At 51.2% G+C, this 16,913-nt stretch overlaps 4 protein-coding genes across 4 annotated transcripts; 2 read left to right on the top strand and 2 right to left on the bottom strand.

Annotated features, from left to right (window-relative positions):
* Positions 1-2,066: 2,066 nt before the first annotated feature.
* Positions 2,067-4,859, top strand: LRP88_11487 (uncharacterized protein; the record flags this gene model as incomplete). The annotated part of the gene is made up of 6 exons (XM_083247913.1): positions 2,067-2,509; positions 2,559-3,420; positions 3,478-3,645; positions 4,084-4,323; positions 4,373-4,556; positions 4,606-4,859. 6 exons carry the CDS (start codon positions 2,067-2,069, stop codon positions 4,857-4,859), a joined length of 2,151 nt encoding a protein of 716 aa, XP_083096420.1.
* A 2,903-nt stretch (positions 4,860-7,762) lies between these two features.
* On the bottom strand, positions 7,763-8,924 carry LRP88_11486 (uncharacterized protein; the record flags this gene model as incomplete). The annotated part of the gene is made up of 2 exons (XM_083247912.1): positions 7,763-8,271; positions 8,327-8,924. The coding sequence occupies 2 exons, from the start codon at positions 8,922-8,924 to the stop codon at positions 7,763-7,765; spliced, it is 1,107 nt and encodes a 368-aa protein (XP_083096419.1).
* A 1,732-nt stretch (positions 8,925-10,656) lies between these two features.
* Positions 10,657-11,159, top strand: LRP88_11485 (uncharacterized protein; the record flags this gene model as incomplete). The annotated part of the gene is made up of 3 exons (XM_083247911.1): positions 10,657-10,815; positions 10,879-11,053; positions 11,107-11,159. The coding sequence occupies 3 exons, from the start codon at positions 10,657-10,659 to the stop codon at positions 11,157-11,159; spliced, it is 387 nt and encodes a 128-aa protein (XP_083096418.1).
* A 1,083-nt stretch (positions 11,160-12,242) lies between these two features.
* LRP88_11484 (alkaline-phosphatase-like protein) lies at positions 12,243-15,117 on the bottom strand (the record flags this gene model as incomplete). The annotated part of the gene is made up of 3 exons (XM_083247910.1): positions 12,243-14,500; positions 14,569-14,813; positions 14,882-15,117. 3 exons carry the CDS (start codon positions 15,115-15,117, stop codon positions 12,243-12,245), a joined length of 2,739 nt encoding a protein of 912 aa, XP_083096417.1.
* Between the last annotated feature and the right edge of the window lie 1,796 nt (positions 15,118-16,913).

The raw sequence follows: 16,913 nt of genomic DNA, 5'->3' as shown, positions 1-16,913 counted from the left end.
TATGTGGCGAGGCCCTCAGTAGGTTCCAAAGCGTGTCGAGGCCTGAAATACTCGTGACGATTGGCAACAAGATCTCGGGAGGCAGCAGCTCCAAATATGCTGCTGTATTCTGGGCTTTCCAACTCATCTCGATAAGAGCTATCGTCGCCTTTGTTGAGTGAGGGAGGTTTAACCAAGGAGCGGGGATGTGTGTGTGCCTTGAGGAACGAAAGGCTCTGAGAGGGCGAACGTGACGCCGTGCCAAGCCCCCACCGCCACAATATTTCTTATTAGCTTACCTAAGCTTACCCCAGCTTAGGCTAAAGTAGCCACTACTTAGGATCGTGGGCGCCCTTCGCTGTCACCATTAATAATATATGTACAGTCGATGGCAAAACTGGCCTCCCGTTTATCACACAACTCGACGTTTGCTTGGCCATAGACTCTGGCCCCATATCTATCAAGTCTCTCAAGAATCACAACCATTCCGTGTTCCATGGTACAGCATCGAAATGACAGCCCCGCAATCACACCCTCCTCTCGATCATTCGAAACGGCAAATAAGGCTGCTCTCCATCTACGAAGACGTAGACGCAAAGATAGCGTGCAATTTATCCGTCTTTGATCTTTCAAGTTGCCCGCAATTTATTGCACTCTCGTATGTGTGGGGATCGCCGTACGTTCAGCACGAGATCACCTTGAACGGACACGCATTCTCCATACGTCACAACCTTTACTCAGCACTGAAGAGCATTTGCAACTACATCGAAACCGCAGTTGAGGAGCAGGGTATTGCGGATAACTCGCTAAAAGCCACACCCTCTGAGTTCAACGCTGATGAACTCAAACGTTTCAATCAGTCACCTGGATGTTGGAAGTACTTCTGGATTGATGCCATCTGCATCAACCAAAAAGAAGTCTCCGAACGCAACCACCAAGTCCGCATGATGTGTGACATATATAAAAGCGCCGTATTCGTGCTTGTTTGGTTCGGCCCGAGTTGTGAGAAAGCTCTTCATCTCCTCGCTACCGCAGACCTAGCCAAGTTACGGGCAGTATACATGCCATACACCGATCGCTTTCAGAAGTCGGGATTTTCAGAGCTACTGATTCCCCTGCTAGAGTCCGACTATTGGTCCAGAATGTGGATCGTTCAGGAGTTCGTGCTGGCTCAGGATCTCGTCTTTGCCTCTGGTTCCGTTCTCGTGCATTGGGACCGTGCAAATCACCTTTTCCCCGAGGTATACGCACATGGCGGCCCAGGCGAGATTGGTTCCGCAGTCACGCTCGTCAATGAGAGGCGCCAGCACGGATTTCGTCAGAAGCAAGGCATGCGTCCAGATTTACATGAACTGTTCCGGCGCTTCAGGCTTATGAATTGTTCGGACTCGCGTGACAGAGTCTTTGCCTTATCTGGCCTTCTTGGGGAGAGCCCAGATCCAGCTGGTAACGTTCTCGTGGTAGATTATTCGCTTACGCCAGCACAACTGTCTATCAGGATCTTGGGACTTGCTTCCAAGTCCCTCAAACGTCGGCCTCTTGAGGAGCTCCATAGTTTGCTCAATACTGCGCTTGAAGTCAATCTAGATAATCTCGATACTGCGGCGAATGAAGAGCTCAGGCTGATCTTTGAAGGGATACCCGACGAAGACGAATACAAGTCCGATAGTGATGGTATGGTATCAACTCTGTATTCGAACGGCCTGCTTGCCTGCTAACTACGATTAGATGCATCGGTCACACAATCTGCGTTGAAGGAGGCTCTTGCAAGCCAGATGAATAGCGGAGTGAGGAGTCGATTTAGCATTAGCCAGGCGCTCCGAAGCCGGTACACGCCAAGCTCAAACCAGTGATCTTGTTAGATTGAATGGACCTTCCTCCCTACTTGAGAAACACTCCTCAAAATCCAATTAATTAATTAACAGTGTTTTCTGTATATCTACTGCACAAGTTGTCAGAGTTCTTAGAGCTGCGCTTACATAATATTCTGACTGGCTGGACCAACGACTGAGCGCGCTTTAAGTCACAGCCTCAATCGGGCTGCCTCTCATTTTCAGCTCTTCCTCCTCAAAACACGTCTCCCCCTCATGGCCGATCCTCTTAGTATCGCGGCCTCAATAGCCGGGCTGCTGTCTACCACGGGCCAGGTCGCCAAGTTTCTGGGCCCATATGTCTCTGCCGCCAAGGAGACGCCCCAGATCACGGCCCATGTGTATTCAGAGGTTCAGAGCACTCAGGTGATTCTAGCTGGGCTCCAGAACCTGACGCAGAACCTCGGCGCTGTTCAGGCGCGTCACGCTTCTTTGATCGCAGTACACCAAGTCGTCACCATTCTCACCGATGGGGTTCTTTTGTTTTCAGAGCTCGAGGCCGTTGTTCGGTCGCTGCCACCTCGCGAGGGAAGTGATCAGCGTTTGCCGCTTCGGGCTCGGCTGCTATGGGCACGCAAAGAGAGCACATTCACTTCGCTTGTCACGAGAGTTCAAAGCTTCAAAAGTTCCATGTCATTGATACTCATGATCTTGCAGAGGTACCCCAGTTCTGGACTCCAAGTATAAGCTGTGCTGACTTGCTCGTAGTGATTCCGATCGGATGGCGACTCAGCATCAAGAACAGCTCTCCGTCAACATAAATGCACTCCTCGAAAGCAATCACGCACTGTCTCGGCGGCTCATGAACTTGGAAGATGCTTTAGACGTACAGACAATTGTCTCAAAGCGGATGAGTCTCATGTCTGTCTCAGGAACTGGACCACTGTCTAGCAGCTCTGTGGAAACACAGAGTGCTCTCACCGACACATCAACACAACCCACTAGTCAAGGATCTGATCTGGACTTGTCCAAGTTTGACTTTGAAGATGACCTCGAGTCATCGCGCGTCTATCGCCGAGCGCAACGAGACACCATGGACTTTTCATTCCGAAGTTCAATCGCACCGTCAAATATCTGGTCTGTCTTCTCGGGTCTCAGTTTAGGCGACATCTCCATCATATCTGTCATTGCACTCCCAGTATATCAGGAAGACATTACCAACGCCGAGAACTACGACTTTGGCGCCGGTATCCAGGTCCCAACTGCCATGCCGCAAGCCAAGAAGGCAGAACGAGGCCTCCTACACGAATGCATCGAGATCAAGTTGAAAATGCTCCAGCTTCCCGAAATGAACGAATTTTTCGAGCAAGATCCCAGTTCCGATATCGCATTTTATGAGCTCTGGGCCGTCCTTTCCAAAGGAATGCCCCTCTTGAAGCTCGTGCAAGCCTTGGATCCGCAGATCGACATTGTCGTGGATCCAAGGATGCGTTCCCCTGATGGACGAGGTGCCGCCCAAGACGCCATTTTCCAATTTCTTGAATACTGCCGTAATGATCTGAAACTCAGTATTGAAAATCTCTTTACAATTTCCGACTTGATGGGAGCTGATGCTTATGGGTTCTCAAAGGTGATACAAATGCTGCTGTTTCTCTTGACTTTACTCTTCCTTACTAACTGAGAAAAGGTCATCACAGTGGTGTCGTTCATCATTGAAAAACTTACAGTCGGTGGTGTTCTGAGTGCCGTCAATGCCCAGTTAGAGGAGCTTGTCCCGACCAGACTCAATGCTCATCCAGCAGAGGAGCAGTTGCGCCTCTTGCTCGAGGAATTCTTAGCTGACCAGTACGCTTTAGTACGTCAGCTTCAAGAACTTGTAGAGGTTCAGACCTCTATAGAGGTTGAAGGCACCCTCTTTCGGAACGACATGATCGAAATCTTTGGAAATACCCGGCAACTTACTAGCATGCATATAGGCTTGCTAGTCAGGATGGAACAAAACTTGTTTCTACCCTTTTCCGAGCAGAGGTGGACAGAAGTGTTCCAATTCTATCTCGACTATGTATCCGAGGAGAGCGAATTTGTTGCGAATGAACAGAAAGCCAGGGCCAAGATCAGATCATGCATTGGCCAAGGGAACCATGTCGCCAGGAATTCACTGAGCATCCCGCTAACAAGATGTTTGAGGATATTACCACTTCCAGCCCAACGTCTCCCTAAATATAGTGCATTTCTCAAGGTGAGCGAACAGTCGAATCCATTCATGGGCAAGATCGCTACTGACCATGCGTAGGACTTGAGCAGGATAGGGAGCATGTCCATCTCCCAGTGGCCTGACCTGAAGTTGGCACGAGCAAACCTTCGACAAGCAATGAGCATTGTCAATGATAGGGTCAGATCTGAAGAAACCAGCGAGGCGTTTACAGAACTGAAACATCGCGTCGAGGACTGGAGAGGTCACAACCCTACCCAATTTGGCACGCTGCTGCTGTATGACTCCGTAATCATTACGAAGGACAAAGTCAGAAGACCTGTAAGCTCTCTCCCGACACGCGGCCACCTTCGAGTGCTGACTATAGTAGTACCGTGCATACCTCTTCAGGAACATCCTCCTGATATGCAAGGAGATAGAGCTTCAGCGAAAACAGAAGAGCTTTCAGTTCTGGAAAAGCAGAAGACTGCAGAGCGACAAGCAGACAAAACTGCAACTCAAAGGCCGTATATTCCTCAACAATATTGATTCTGTCATCATCCGCCCAAACCCAGGTATGTCCTGTTCTCACCGCCCAGACGAGCTCTTTACTAATGTACCTAGGGTCTTACACATGTGACGTCTTGTGGTTTGCAGCAAATGAGGAAGAGAAACAATGCTTTTCATTCGAGTTTGCCGCTGAGACTCAGATGAATCTCTGGGTGTCAAAGCTCAATGAGGCCAGAGCCAGATTTGATGCTGCGTATGGAACGGAAAGGGACACAAACTCGCATCTTCTCATTGAGGGGGCAGGGCCACCGACCAGTGATGATGAGGCCGATAATTATTATTTGCATAGAGCCATTGCTTTTGTATAGAGCCTTTACTGTTAAAATTATTGAGACATAGATTGAGATACTTTGATCCCCATTTTGGGTGGCATAAAGTCATGGAACAATAATTATTATTTTCCTGCCTCCAGCTGAGGGTGACGGGCGGATATGGACATTATAACGAGGGATGAGGTACTCGCAGTAGTGTATACAGCATGGGGATGGGGTTATTGGCGGCTGGTGTTTTGGTTTACTCTCAGTCAAAGGCTTGCAACAGCAACTTGCATGGGCTTACACCATACTTTCGCGGAGAGCATTAAGACCCTATCGCCTAATTGGTCAGCCGGCTAGGTTACCGGCCAAGTTGGAGTGCGTCGAAACCTGTTAGAATGTGGTGGCGCTACACAGCCTCAAGGGAACACCAAGTCTTACTCCAAATGCATTGTGATGCCTCAAGCATCATCCACCATTCACCCCATGACGATGGAAGCGGCCGGCCTGGCTCTCGGTGTTGTGGCTCTTGGGCTGCAGTTGGCGACGACATTGCAGACCTACGTTGAGGGCGTTGCGGGCGCTGAAGACCACCTGCGAGAGCTATCCTTCTATGCCGCTTCCACGGCGTCGACACCGAAGCAACTTAAGAACATCCTCGATGCAGACAAAGCTATAACTGAAAACATGCACTCTGACCAAGCCCTCTCTACACCGCAATCTTGACAGACCAAGGCGATCGCGACATCCGCTCACCATCACGTCGGTGCGAAAAGGTTTACCAAGGAATCGTCCGCGTTATTGTCAGCGCCTCTGCGCCCCCGTCGGCCAAGAGCAAAGCGATCGCCGCAAATGTGGGACTTGGCGACTTAACAGCGACCCGTTTGATGCAGTTTAGTCGGGATCTTGAGTGGCCATGGGTGGAGCGGAAAATCGGGGCCTGCCAGAATGAGCTACGATGGTTAAAGGTAGATCTGCTGCTGCATCTGCAGGTTGCGACTGTCGCCAAGATTCATCTAACGTGAGCCGTTCCTAGGTCGATGGGACAGGGTGATGTGCTAAGCTTGCCAAGGGACCTTCGAAGCAGGTCGCAAACCCGGATGAGAAGTTAACTCTGGAGGCTATAGTCAAACAGCTGGTTCAACGCAGGGCCGTGTATCGAGCGATTGCCCTGGACGGGCGCCGGCAGAGGACAGGCGTATCTCATGCGGCAAAGAATGAGGCGACAAGAGAAGCTCCATTGGCAGCAAGTCCACCAACTGCCAGCGAATCAGGACTGTTAAGAGAGTCTACAGTCCCATCAAAGCCAGTGGCCAGCTTGTAAGAATCCATTATATTCTCGTAGGATGAGTGCCTGACATCTGTCAATCTAGGCTTGATGGTTGTGCCAGCTTTGAGCATGAAGAGGATGGTCATGGTAACAATCAGTGTGATTTCCAAGGAGCCCCGGTTCCCACACAGGCCACGAATTTGGTCCAAATACGTCCTCTCTTATCTTTGGCTCTACTACTGAACAATTATAATCAGCAAACTCCATCCTGCACCAAAGGGATTTTGGGAAAAGGTCCTCTCGTCCACTTGTGAGCCATGACTCCACAGAAAGACGACTCCTGGCAGTGCTCTCATCTGGTCGGACCGGACTCTATATCCGGCGGGCGAGGAGGATGTTGAGGCGAAGCCGGAATCGACCTCACTGCATGACAACAGTCATCCTGAGAGCACCAACGCGTGGCTTATCCGCCACATAAAAAGTCTCGAGGATAAAAAAGATCGCGATGATCCTTTTGATATCGAGGCATGCCCCTTGCCCTCAGATGGGACCAAGTCCCAACGTCTTCCATTCAAACAACACACCATAATGCAACAATTAAAAGGGCCACAGATAACGTAAACATCTCCACGTAGTCCAACCTCTCACTTTAACACCTTAACAGAGAGGCCAAGCTCAAAATGTGGTTACTCTCTCAGGAAAGTTCAACGCTCGAGCGCAGAGCTATTTGGCTCTCGAATTTCTAGAGGACAACGAGATTATAGTCTTTGTTGCTGTCAGCCAGCATGAAGAGGTGGCGTATCTGGTGATCCTGTCGGGAGAACTTGGTACTTCCCATATAAGAACTTTAATTGCTGGTTTGTAAGTGACGCGTGCCACCCTTACTATTGCACACGAGTGCTCTAACGCAAGTGCAGGCCGCGCTGGAGCAGATACTTCTCTTAAAAACCATGGATAAATCCCTTCAGCGAAGGTCACTTTGATATCCGCGCAGAAAATGGCGAATTTATTCCGCCCAAATATTGGCGAGAATTTGTCAAACCCGGGAAAAGGCTGGAGGTGATCATGTGGAGGGAGGTTGGCCCTCCCAATACTCTTGGGCCTACTTCCCCTGGGCCTGCCTTTGACAAGTCAACACTCAAGAATCTCTTTCCTTTTAACAGACAAGGAAGCTCACAGAGAAAATCAAGGAGGCAACGAATCATAGACATATTCTCGGGAAAAGATGCCCACGACCATGCCCCAACACTTTCAACCCACGGTCAGCCCACAGATAGCACCGTCGGCTACGCACCCTATGCCAGACCAGGCAATTATCCGCGGCACATCATGGCCTCCGAAATTTTTGTGGAAATTCATGAAGGTGAGAAGGACAACGACAAAGGCTCCAGAAGCAGCGGGCCTCGTGAGGTGGACAGTACAGAGGTGGAAGTCAATGATGGAGACCTGTTTGATTTTGACGAGGACGAGGAAGATTATTTGGGCGCAATGGGCACTTTTGACCATTTTTAGCTAAATGGACTATTGCGGGTGAGAAATAAGCGACTTCGTTATGGAGGTAGCAACAGAGAGCTTCTGTTCCAAGGCCAAGATGAAGTCCATGACCGGAATCACCATGAATAGCGAAAACGTTGCAGTTAAAAATCGCCAGGGGATGGTTAACGACCATCACAGTCACTTGCCCTTGCTACCTCCTCCGCTTTTCCAACACCGTTGACAAGGATCTTCTCCCAGCAGCGAGATCATACGCATAATCCGTACCCATCCATCTTCCCTTCGCATACCACATCAACAGGCTCAAGATCTTAATGTTTCCCAGCTGCCCCGTAGCTCGTTTCCTTCCAAGCGTGACGGCAATTATCTCCTTCCGGTTCTTTTTGTACGGTGTCATCTTGCCCCCGTTGAGATGTATCGGAAGATTCTCTACGAGGTGTAGGCACTGAGAGTCGGCGTACATTGCCCTGTTGCTCTCCAGGCTCCCAGCGTCGCCAAGGACAAGAATATCAGAGTGGCCTTCCACTTGTAGGTAATTTGTCCGTTTGATGAAACCGTGGTTATCCAAAATCTCCCTTGACGCAAATTCTGTGTTTGGTTTCGTCCCGGTAGTCGGGATGTAGGCCTGGGTTCTCAGAATCTGAACGCTCCCATCGGCTCGGTGGAGTTGGAGAATAGTGTCTTTGCCGTCCTTGGTGGCTTCTGTGACGCGGGTCTTGGGCATCAGGTTGACTTTGAGCTTTGACAGTTCCTTGACGACTTGTTTCCTCACTGTCAAGAGTTGACGGCCCAAGCGGAAGGTCATCATCGTAGACAAAGTACACCTCCTTTTCGCCGTTGTACTCGTACGCAATCTCGCCGACTGTCTCCGTGCCAGTCGGACCACCACCTGCGACAACAATTGTCTCGGCTCTTCTGATATCGTCCCACAGAGCATGTAGCTTATCCTTGGTCTCCTCTGTTGTGCCCAAAACAGTCCACGGCACATGGTCTTGGGCCGAGGAACCAGTCGCAATAACAAGTGTGTTGTAGTGAACCGTGTAAACTCCTCCTCGATTTAAAGCAACTGTGATGTGCTTTCCCTCCAGATCCATAATGCTGGCGGCTCCGAGAACAAACTCAAACCTCTCAGGGGGGTAGTCCTTGAAGAAAGGGTAGAGTTCAAACATGGCCTTGTGCTCAGACCAGTGGTCGGGTAGAATGACTCGAGGCATGGCAATGGGCCAGTGGAAGTGCGTGTTGGGCGCAACTACGGCTAATCTGAGGTTATCCTGCTGCAAGACTGATTTGAGCATGATTTGGCGGATCAGGGGTGCGGCCGCCAGGCCGGCGCCGAGTATCACGATGTCCTTCATAGCGTTTGTGTGGTTGTGTGTGGTTGTGTGTGGTTGTAAAATAGATTCGGTAGAAGAATAGAGAATATTATTGTTAATAGAGCCTCTCAAGTCTGAGGAGACGGCCTTCATGGGAAGCAACATGTTATTTATCCAAGACACAGACAAGGCTTGGCCCGCCTGTACATATCAGATGGTGTAACCCTGTTCACCTTGGCAAACAAGCATTATTAGCGCTGGGCCTTACCGTCAGCGTGTGCCTCGCCCCATAGCCTCGACGCAGTAAAGGTAGCACATGGGAAGCTCACAGGCGGCTTGGGGCTCCATCCTCAATGGTTGTAGCACCTTTTGAAGCTCAACACAGGACTACCTATCTAGAGCTAGGCAACTACAGATACGCGGCTTCCTACCCAAGGAAAGGAAGTTTCACTACCATTTCACAAGATTTCTTACCAAGCTATCTCAACAGAAAGCCGACAAGCAACTTCTGGGCAGTTGGCGGAGTTATCCCTGTAAACTGCAGAATCGAGCTTAAACTCCGCTCAACTCGATTCCACCAGGCCGTCGATCAAGGCCGACGCAATTCCGCTCACAGCCTTGTCTCTGGGGCACTTCTCGCTTGGAATGGCATCGTGCTTGGCTGAAAAGGGTTTCTGGGCGGCAAATTCTTCAAATGAGGATGGGTTTGGGTGGTTGGACAACCCGACCGGAGATCTCTGACCCCACGTCGTTCAAGCTGGTGCTGCGTTAGCTTCCTTTGGGAAGAGTCTTCATTGGCCAATGAATACGATGCATGTGATTGCCTCACTTTTGTTGGTGTTCTAGAAGCCGAAGGCATTGGGACAAGCGCTTGGCATCGTTTGACAGTATCACGCAGAGACAAATTAGAATCTTGACCCCAGAAATCTCACCGCTGAATTTGCAAGGCTGCATTGTCATATTTGCTCGATGAATCGACTCAGCCGCAACGTGGCAGAGATCCAGCGCTGAGAGTCAATGCTCTTCCCAACCTCAAGCTTGATGAGATGGTGGAGCAGGCTCGAACTTGACTGGCACAAATACCCGATGGTGACAGAGGAATTCCAGGGCTGAGAAATGATGTAGAACTCCACGAAGACAGAGTGTGTATAAAAGAAGAAGGGCGGTATTTTTTCCAGCAAGCTATGTCATTCTCCTGATTACAAGTGCACCTAGTCCTGCTTGAGCTATTGTACCACCACGTAGGTAGGTAACAAACAATACCTTTCAGAACATCTCAAATTGATTCGACATATAATTAAATGACTGAGAGAATACAGCTTCAGACCTCATTGGTGGAAGTGATCTCTAATCAGGTACCCCCAGCTCTAAAATTACCTAACGGAGAGTTGGCGGAGAAGTCTCGGCATTTTGAATGACCTCGCCGATACGCACAGCTTCCTTCTCCCTCTTTCCTATCCTTAGATGAGCTGTAGTTGGTCTTTCAATGGTCTTGATCTGCAAATAATGGGGTAAATGCAAGCCAAGACGCTGAGGGGCAGGCGATAGCGAAACGCTCCCTCAACTTGGTGTATTCGCTGTGGCCTTCCATTTCAGCCCACTACTCCGCTTTCGCTCATGATTGCCCATCACAAACCACGACTTGTAAGTAGATGCTTCTATGAATCTGGCATCTATAAAGCATACAAAGGACTCCCCTTGAGTCCTTTGCTAGGCATCCACAACAGAGTGCAAAGCTATTATTCTCCAAATTGCCAGAGCAAATTTTGTCAAAATGGCCTCAAGAACCGCCGTCGTCACCCCCAACGCTCCGCCCGCGGCCCCTTTCATGTCCCAAGCCATCATCTCCAACGGTCTTGTCTTTTGCTCTGGCTCTCTAGGTCTTGACCCCGCAACTGGAAAGTTTGTCGAGGGCGACGTATCCGATCGGGCGGTGGGTGCTCTAAAACTTGTCCGCACTCACTATATATATAGAGCTAACCTCTGAGCTTTGCAGACCCAGGCTCTCAAGAACCTCGATGTCATCCTAGAAGCTGCGGGGACTCGCTTGGCAAAGGCCGTCAAGATCAACATCTTCTTGTCCAGCATGGATCACCTTCCCAAGGTCAACGAGGCCTATACAAAGTTCTTTACTTCTGATCCCAAACCAGCAAGACTTCTCATTCCTCCATGTATTACAATTACTAACAGTGATGATAGGCACGAACATGCGTGGCGGCTGCAGCACTGCCACTGGGTGCAGAGTTGGAGATTGAGTGTGTGGCAGCTCTCAACTAAACAGATACGTCAATAATACATCAATCATGCCGCATGTTATCTTTGCGTTCTTTTGCATTATTTCTATGCTCCCGAAAGTCAAACGCCGTATCAAGTAACTAGGAACAAGTCCATCCAAGTTATCTCATGTATCACCAACTCGTCACAAAAACCGACCTCGGAACAACTATCCCACAAAAATCCAAGACTTCCTGATACATTTACCACCTCAAGTCTCAGCCATCTCCGTCACATCTTCGGCTACGCCACCAATAAGTTTCCCAAGATCTTGAGATCAGACACTTTGTGCATAGTGACATCATGCGTCTTCTTGTCTCGAAGGTCTCCTTGCAGACCGCCGCCGCTTCTCCGCAAAAAAAGGGGAAAAAACGCCTCGTGGTGTCTCGGGCCGAGCTGCAAGCCATTCCCGAAGGAATCTGGATACGAACCAACACGATGACGATCGACGTTCGGCAGTGAGTGCCGCGCTTTGACGTCGGTGGAAGAGCAAAAGAAAGCATGTAAAGCTACCTCGGCAGTCATCTAGGATTCTACATCTCGCAGATAAAAACAAATAATCGATTCAAATGCATTGTTTGAGTCACCAGAAAATCACATCTTGTTGGTTTCAACTGTCACGCACGCTCCATTACTCCCGCACAAGACACATCGCTCAGCAAACCGTCTCATCAACACAAATGCTCAAAAATCCAGATATGCATCTTCAAAACCAAAAAAAAAAAAAAAAAAAAAGACATCTTCACTCGCTGTACACTGTGGGGGGTTGTTAAAAAAGGCCCAAAAATTTCATGACGTAGCGATATCCCTTTCAAAACTCCTATGAATCAAGGTAGCGAAGGGACGAAAAAAGACAAAGCCCCCAAAATTCCCATCTAATCTTCACATCCAACCCGTCTCGCCTTTGGCTTTTTCCATACACAAATAAAAAAAAGTAATAATGAGATTATTAACGTTGCCAAGCAGAGGAGGTTGTGAACATCCATCCTGGGATGTTTACCACTCTGCTTGCTATGTCGTGGGTAGAATTAACAGATCGCCCCGAGACGCCTGGTATATAATGCAAGGGAAAAAGTTTCGAGGCTCTTAAGCCAGGGAGTGATGCCGCCAGAGTCGTTGCCGCTCGTATGCCCACCATTGGGCTATGGGTACCGCCTCGGCCACCCACGCGCTGGCCTCTTCGCCAAAGGCCGTTTTGGCATCCTCGACGAGTTGCTCGCTCGACCACGCTGACACGGGGCTGAGCTCTAGTGGATCTGTGATAGCGTTGGTGATGCGGTACTCAAACACCTTTGTCCAGGGAATGGTCAACCGCCACGGTACGTCGGCCGATGTGATGCCGATCATGCCGGCGCCCGAGTTGACGACGGAAAAGGTCCATGCGCGTCGGTCATTCTGCTTCTTGATATAGGGCCGAATGAGAGACTGGCCCTCGTAGTCCTGGACGAGGTCAGAGGCGATACGGGTATCTTTCTTGTTGAGGGAGCCGCTGTTGATGAGGAGGTCGAGGATGGTGGGCAAGATGGAGATAGTGGTGGTGTTGGCCTCGTACTGCACCCGAGGGAGGTTGGGATGGCGGAAAGTGATGGGGACGCGGAAATTGCTGACGTGGGCGCTCTCATAAGTGCCCTCCTTGTTAAAGTCCTCGTGGAAGCCATGGCCGTGATCGCCGGCAAAGACGACAAGAGTCTCGTTGGCAATACCCGTCTCCTCGAGGAGGTTCATAAGCTGAGCCATCCAACCGTCGTGATACCGAATGGTGTTGATGTACTTGTTAAAGTTGCCGTGCCACTTGTTGTCCATGTTTCCATGGGGCAAGTAGTCCTGGTGAGGGAAATCCTTGGGTGTATCCCAGGCATGGTGGGTAGTGCTCGTAAAGTGAGACATCCACATGCGCTGGTTGTTGGCGGTGGTGTTGGCGATGAACTCGCGGAGGTACGGCATAAGGACAGGCTCGGGATAGGCAAAGTAGTTGACCTTCTGGTAAAGAATGTCCGACTTGTTGAAGCGCCAGTCCTCCTCAAGCTGTCGCCTGGTGATGATGTGCTGGAAGCCCAACTTGGCATCAAACTTTTCCTGTCGGTCGTACTCCTCCACCTCGGCCTCGAAGAGAGCGGTCCTCCACTGCAGGTCTCTGAAATCGTCATCGTCCGAGGATACGTTCTCCTTGGCGCGGTTGAGGAGCTCGAGGATCTGGGGGATACAAGGCTGGTAGGCGTCGGTGTCGGCTTCATCAAACTTCTCGACGGGCATGGGATAAGAACCGCAGTGGTTGGCGCAGTAACTCTTGGTGGACATTGTGGCTGCGGTGTAGCCGCCGATGACATTGACGCCACCATATCCTTCCTTGGCCGTGTCGTGCCACTTGAACTCGGGGGTCTTGTAGGCCTTGCCATTCGCGTCCGTGAAGCCCATGGGCCGTCCCGTGAGCTTCTCGATGTGTGGCGACAGCTGCGACAGGCGCTCGTTGACAGCCTCTCGGTCCTTCTCATCGCTGGCGTCCAAGATCAGGTTGTGGATGTGGGAACCCTGCTGGAGGGGCCAGAATTCCTGTCGCAAACTCTCCATGAGGATAAACATGACGTGCTTGATCTTGACAGATCCATCGCCGAGGGCCTCCTGCAGAGTGGGGAGAATTTCGGTATCGAGGTTGGTGATCTTCAACGGATCGTTGACAGGGTTGTAATAAGGACTGTGCTCCCTGATGTGAGGGCACTTGTTGGAAAGAGCATCCTTCTTATCACCCAGAGATCCATAGTAGCCATTCTTGGTCCTCAAGGGATCCCACCTAAAGAAACCACGGGGCAGAGTCTCGGGAAGCCAGTCAACACTTCGGTTCTCGTAGGCCAGAGAAGCATCGCTGCGCCAGCGCGGGTCCCAGCTCGGCGACCAGCCCTTGTCAAATTCGCCATCGGCATCTCTCCAGGTAGAGTTCGTAATGAGCTCGGGGAAGGGGAAAGGGTTGTCGACAAGCTTGCGCTGCTCGGTGCAGAAATCAGGCTCCGACTTGAAGACGTCGAGCAGCGAGACGGGGAGGGTGATGGACATGTAATCGTAGGGCTTGGCGGGTCGCAGAATGAGGGCGACGGCGATAAAGACGGACACGATGATCTTGTAGACCCAGGATGGAATGAAGGACATGAGCCTCATAAACTTGCCTCGTGGCGTCAAAGGCTTCTCTGGGGCGTGGGCGTGGGGGTCGCCATGACGACCGTCGAGGTGTTCGTGGCTGGAACGCCCGTCGAGGGAGAATGTCTCGGTCGATTCGAGGTCGGTGTCGGCGTTTTTAAGAGCGGAATATCGACCGCGGCGCAAGAATCGCAGTCGCTTGAAGTAACCGTAGACTAGACCAGGGGAAATAGCAATGTCAGCACGCGACCGCTAGCTTCACGAGGAGGTAATTGGTACTGACCAGAGGCAATGTCGTCGCCGATTGAGCCCATCAAGGATCCAATCGCTCGGTAAAAGATACCATGGGCGAAGCAGGCGATGATGATGAGCACGAGTCCCGAAGCCAAAACAGCCCAGCTGCCCGTCATCAAAACCTTGAGTCCCTCCTTGCTGGTGGCATACGCCGTCGCGTCACGCCACTCGAGCTCTCCTCCGGTCTTTGCGTAGAATCCAAGTTGCGACGAGGAACCGCCGATGGCTAGAAGGCTGTAAGAGTAAGATACCAAGTCAGCTGTCGTCGCTCTTCTGCTGCCAAGGAAAGGATGCGCGCATACGTCGCAAGGCTACCGAGGATGCAGCCCACCCAAGCCAGAGGACTTCTCCCCTGGCACAAAAGAAGTCTCGCAATGCATATCGCTATCAGGTCGAAGAGGAAGAATGTCGGCAGATACAGGATAAATGCCGAGGTAGGGACCGTGGAGAAGTGCGTCCATAGGTGAAGGAGCTTGCTGGAAATGACCGACACGAAGAAAACGCCAAAGACGAACGAGACGGAGAAGAAGAAGCACATTTTGGTTTGCGCCTGCGAGGTTGAATGGGCAGACACAGAGAAGGAGGGTTGAAGGGGAGGGGGGAGGGGGGAGGGGAGGTATTCCCAGTGACAAACTCGAGGGCAGCAAAAAGAGAGAAAAGAGGGAAGAAAGGAACGGAAGAAGAAGGGGTCATGAGAGGCTGTAAAAGGAACAAGCAAAAGATCTGGATTCTCTCTACAATGTGGGGTAAACGGGCCAAACGAGAAAGGGGTCGCGTGTCCAGGGGTCTGGTTCTAGGTCTAGTGGTGGTGATACGGTAACAATCAATGCTAGCAATGGGCTACTGTCCCCTTGGGTCACCTCCCTCCTTCACTGCCGTACGTACCGTACGGGCTACCAGCCTTGACTAATTTCCCTGCGCTGGTCGGCTGATCGGCAGCCCAGAGAAGGGTTCGGCGCGCTCTGTCGAACAATGAGTTCCAATGCTGCACCCTCTCTTGGGGAGGGTCAGCCCGCAGAACGCCACGGCCAACGCCCAGGCTAGAGACGGAATACGAGCAAATCATGACCCCATCGCCCATGCCATGCTCATGCTGGACGGGGGCTGGCAAAACGTTTGTCCTCCAGCTGCCGTCCTTTACTCTTGGCTTCCTTGTCAGGTGTAGGGCGGACCGGGGAACTTGGGTGCTCGGGGGTATTGACTCGTTGCAGAAGGGGCCGAATGACACCACTGTATCTAAAACCTGCCCTGCGCTGCGGACCGCGGTAGGGCTCTAGACTGTCAGTGCATCGCCGCGGAGCTGTGCAGTAGTATTACTGTAAAGTGCAGTGCATCGCCGCGGAGCTGTGCAGTAGTATTACTGTAAAGTGCAGTGCATCGCCACACAGACGCAGGCAAAGGATGGACAAGCTTGCATCCATTGGATCCCCCGTAAAAGGCTTGTTCTTGCGGCGCCGCAGCTGGGCTGGTGTTGGTGGGGCTGTGTGAGGTGTTTTGGTTTTGGGTTCCGCTGATGATCAGTGATGGGCGGACCGCGATGGATGCAAATGGATCCCGCCCTGGGATTTCGGCAGTGGCCCAAAAGCCATCACCCAAAGAGCGAGCTGCAGCGCATCTCCATCTCGATGACCGGGATCCATCCTTGGTGTTCTTCTTTCCCAGTCTTGGCTCAGGTTCCATCGCGGGCTGTCCCGCATTGGCGCTGATACATGGCTGCGGTACCTCACGTAAGGTGTCTCTTTCTGGTGCAGTGGACGTGTTGGTTCTTCGGTGTTTCTCATTCTGCGTCAGGGTCTCGGCGCCAAAAAATGGCATCTAACGCCTTTGAACTGCCCTCCCTTTTTCTCACCGACGAACGAGATTGTCTCAAATCTGGCATGGGTGTGGAGGGGAAGGGATGAAGAGGATGCACAATTTTATGCCAAGGCGGGCCCTTTTCCGACTTCGCCCCACAGGCACCGAAATTCTAGCGTTGTTCCCTCCCTAAAAAATAAGCTTTGTCAGCATTCCTTAGCGAGACTGGTCGCCGAACGCTCGGTGCTCTCCGGTGCTCGGATTTCAAACGACCCTCTATTTTTGCCCTCGTGATCTCCATCCCAACCTGGTCAGGCTCTCTCGGTAGACGGCACCTACATGAATCAAGGCCCTCTCTTCATTTTAAATACGAGAAGCAAAAAATGCCAACTGCCGCCCTTCTATTCCCGATCGACTCTGCTTTGCCTCTTTCCCCTGGAATGACAGCGATTCGCGACATGCCAAGTGATGACACTGTGGGCCAGACCGTTGACCAAGCTCCTTGAAACGAGCACGCGACATGATAGGATCTCTGTGCAC

The sequence above is a fragment of the Fusarium phalaenopsidis genome (assembly GCF_050370095.1).
Source record: "Fusarium phalaenopsidis strain FUZ10S chromosome Unknown contig_32308, whole genome shotgun sequence".
Classification (NCBI taxonomy): Eukaryota; Fungi; Ascomycota; class Sordariomycetes; order Hypocreales; family Nectriaceae; genus Fusarium; species Fusarium phalaenopsidis.
This window is presented reverse-complemented; position numbering and strand designations above follow the sequence as displayed.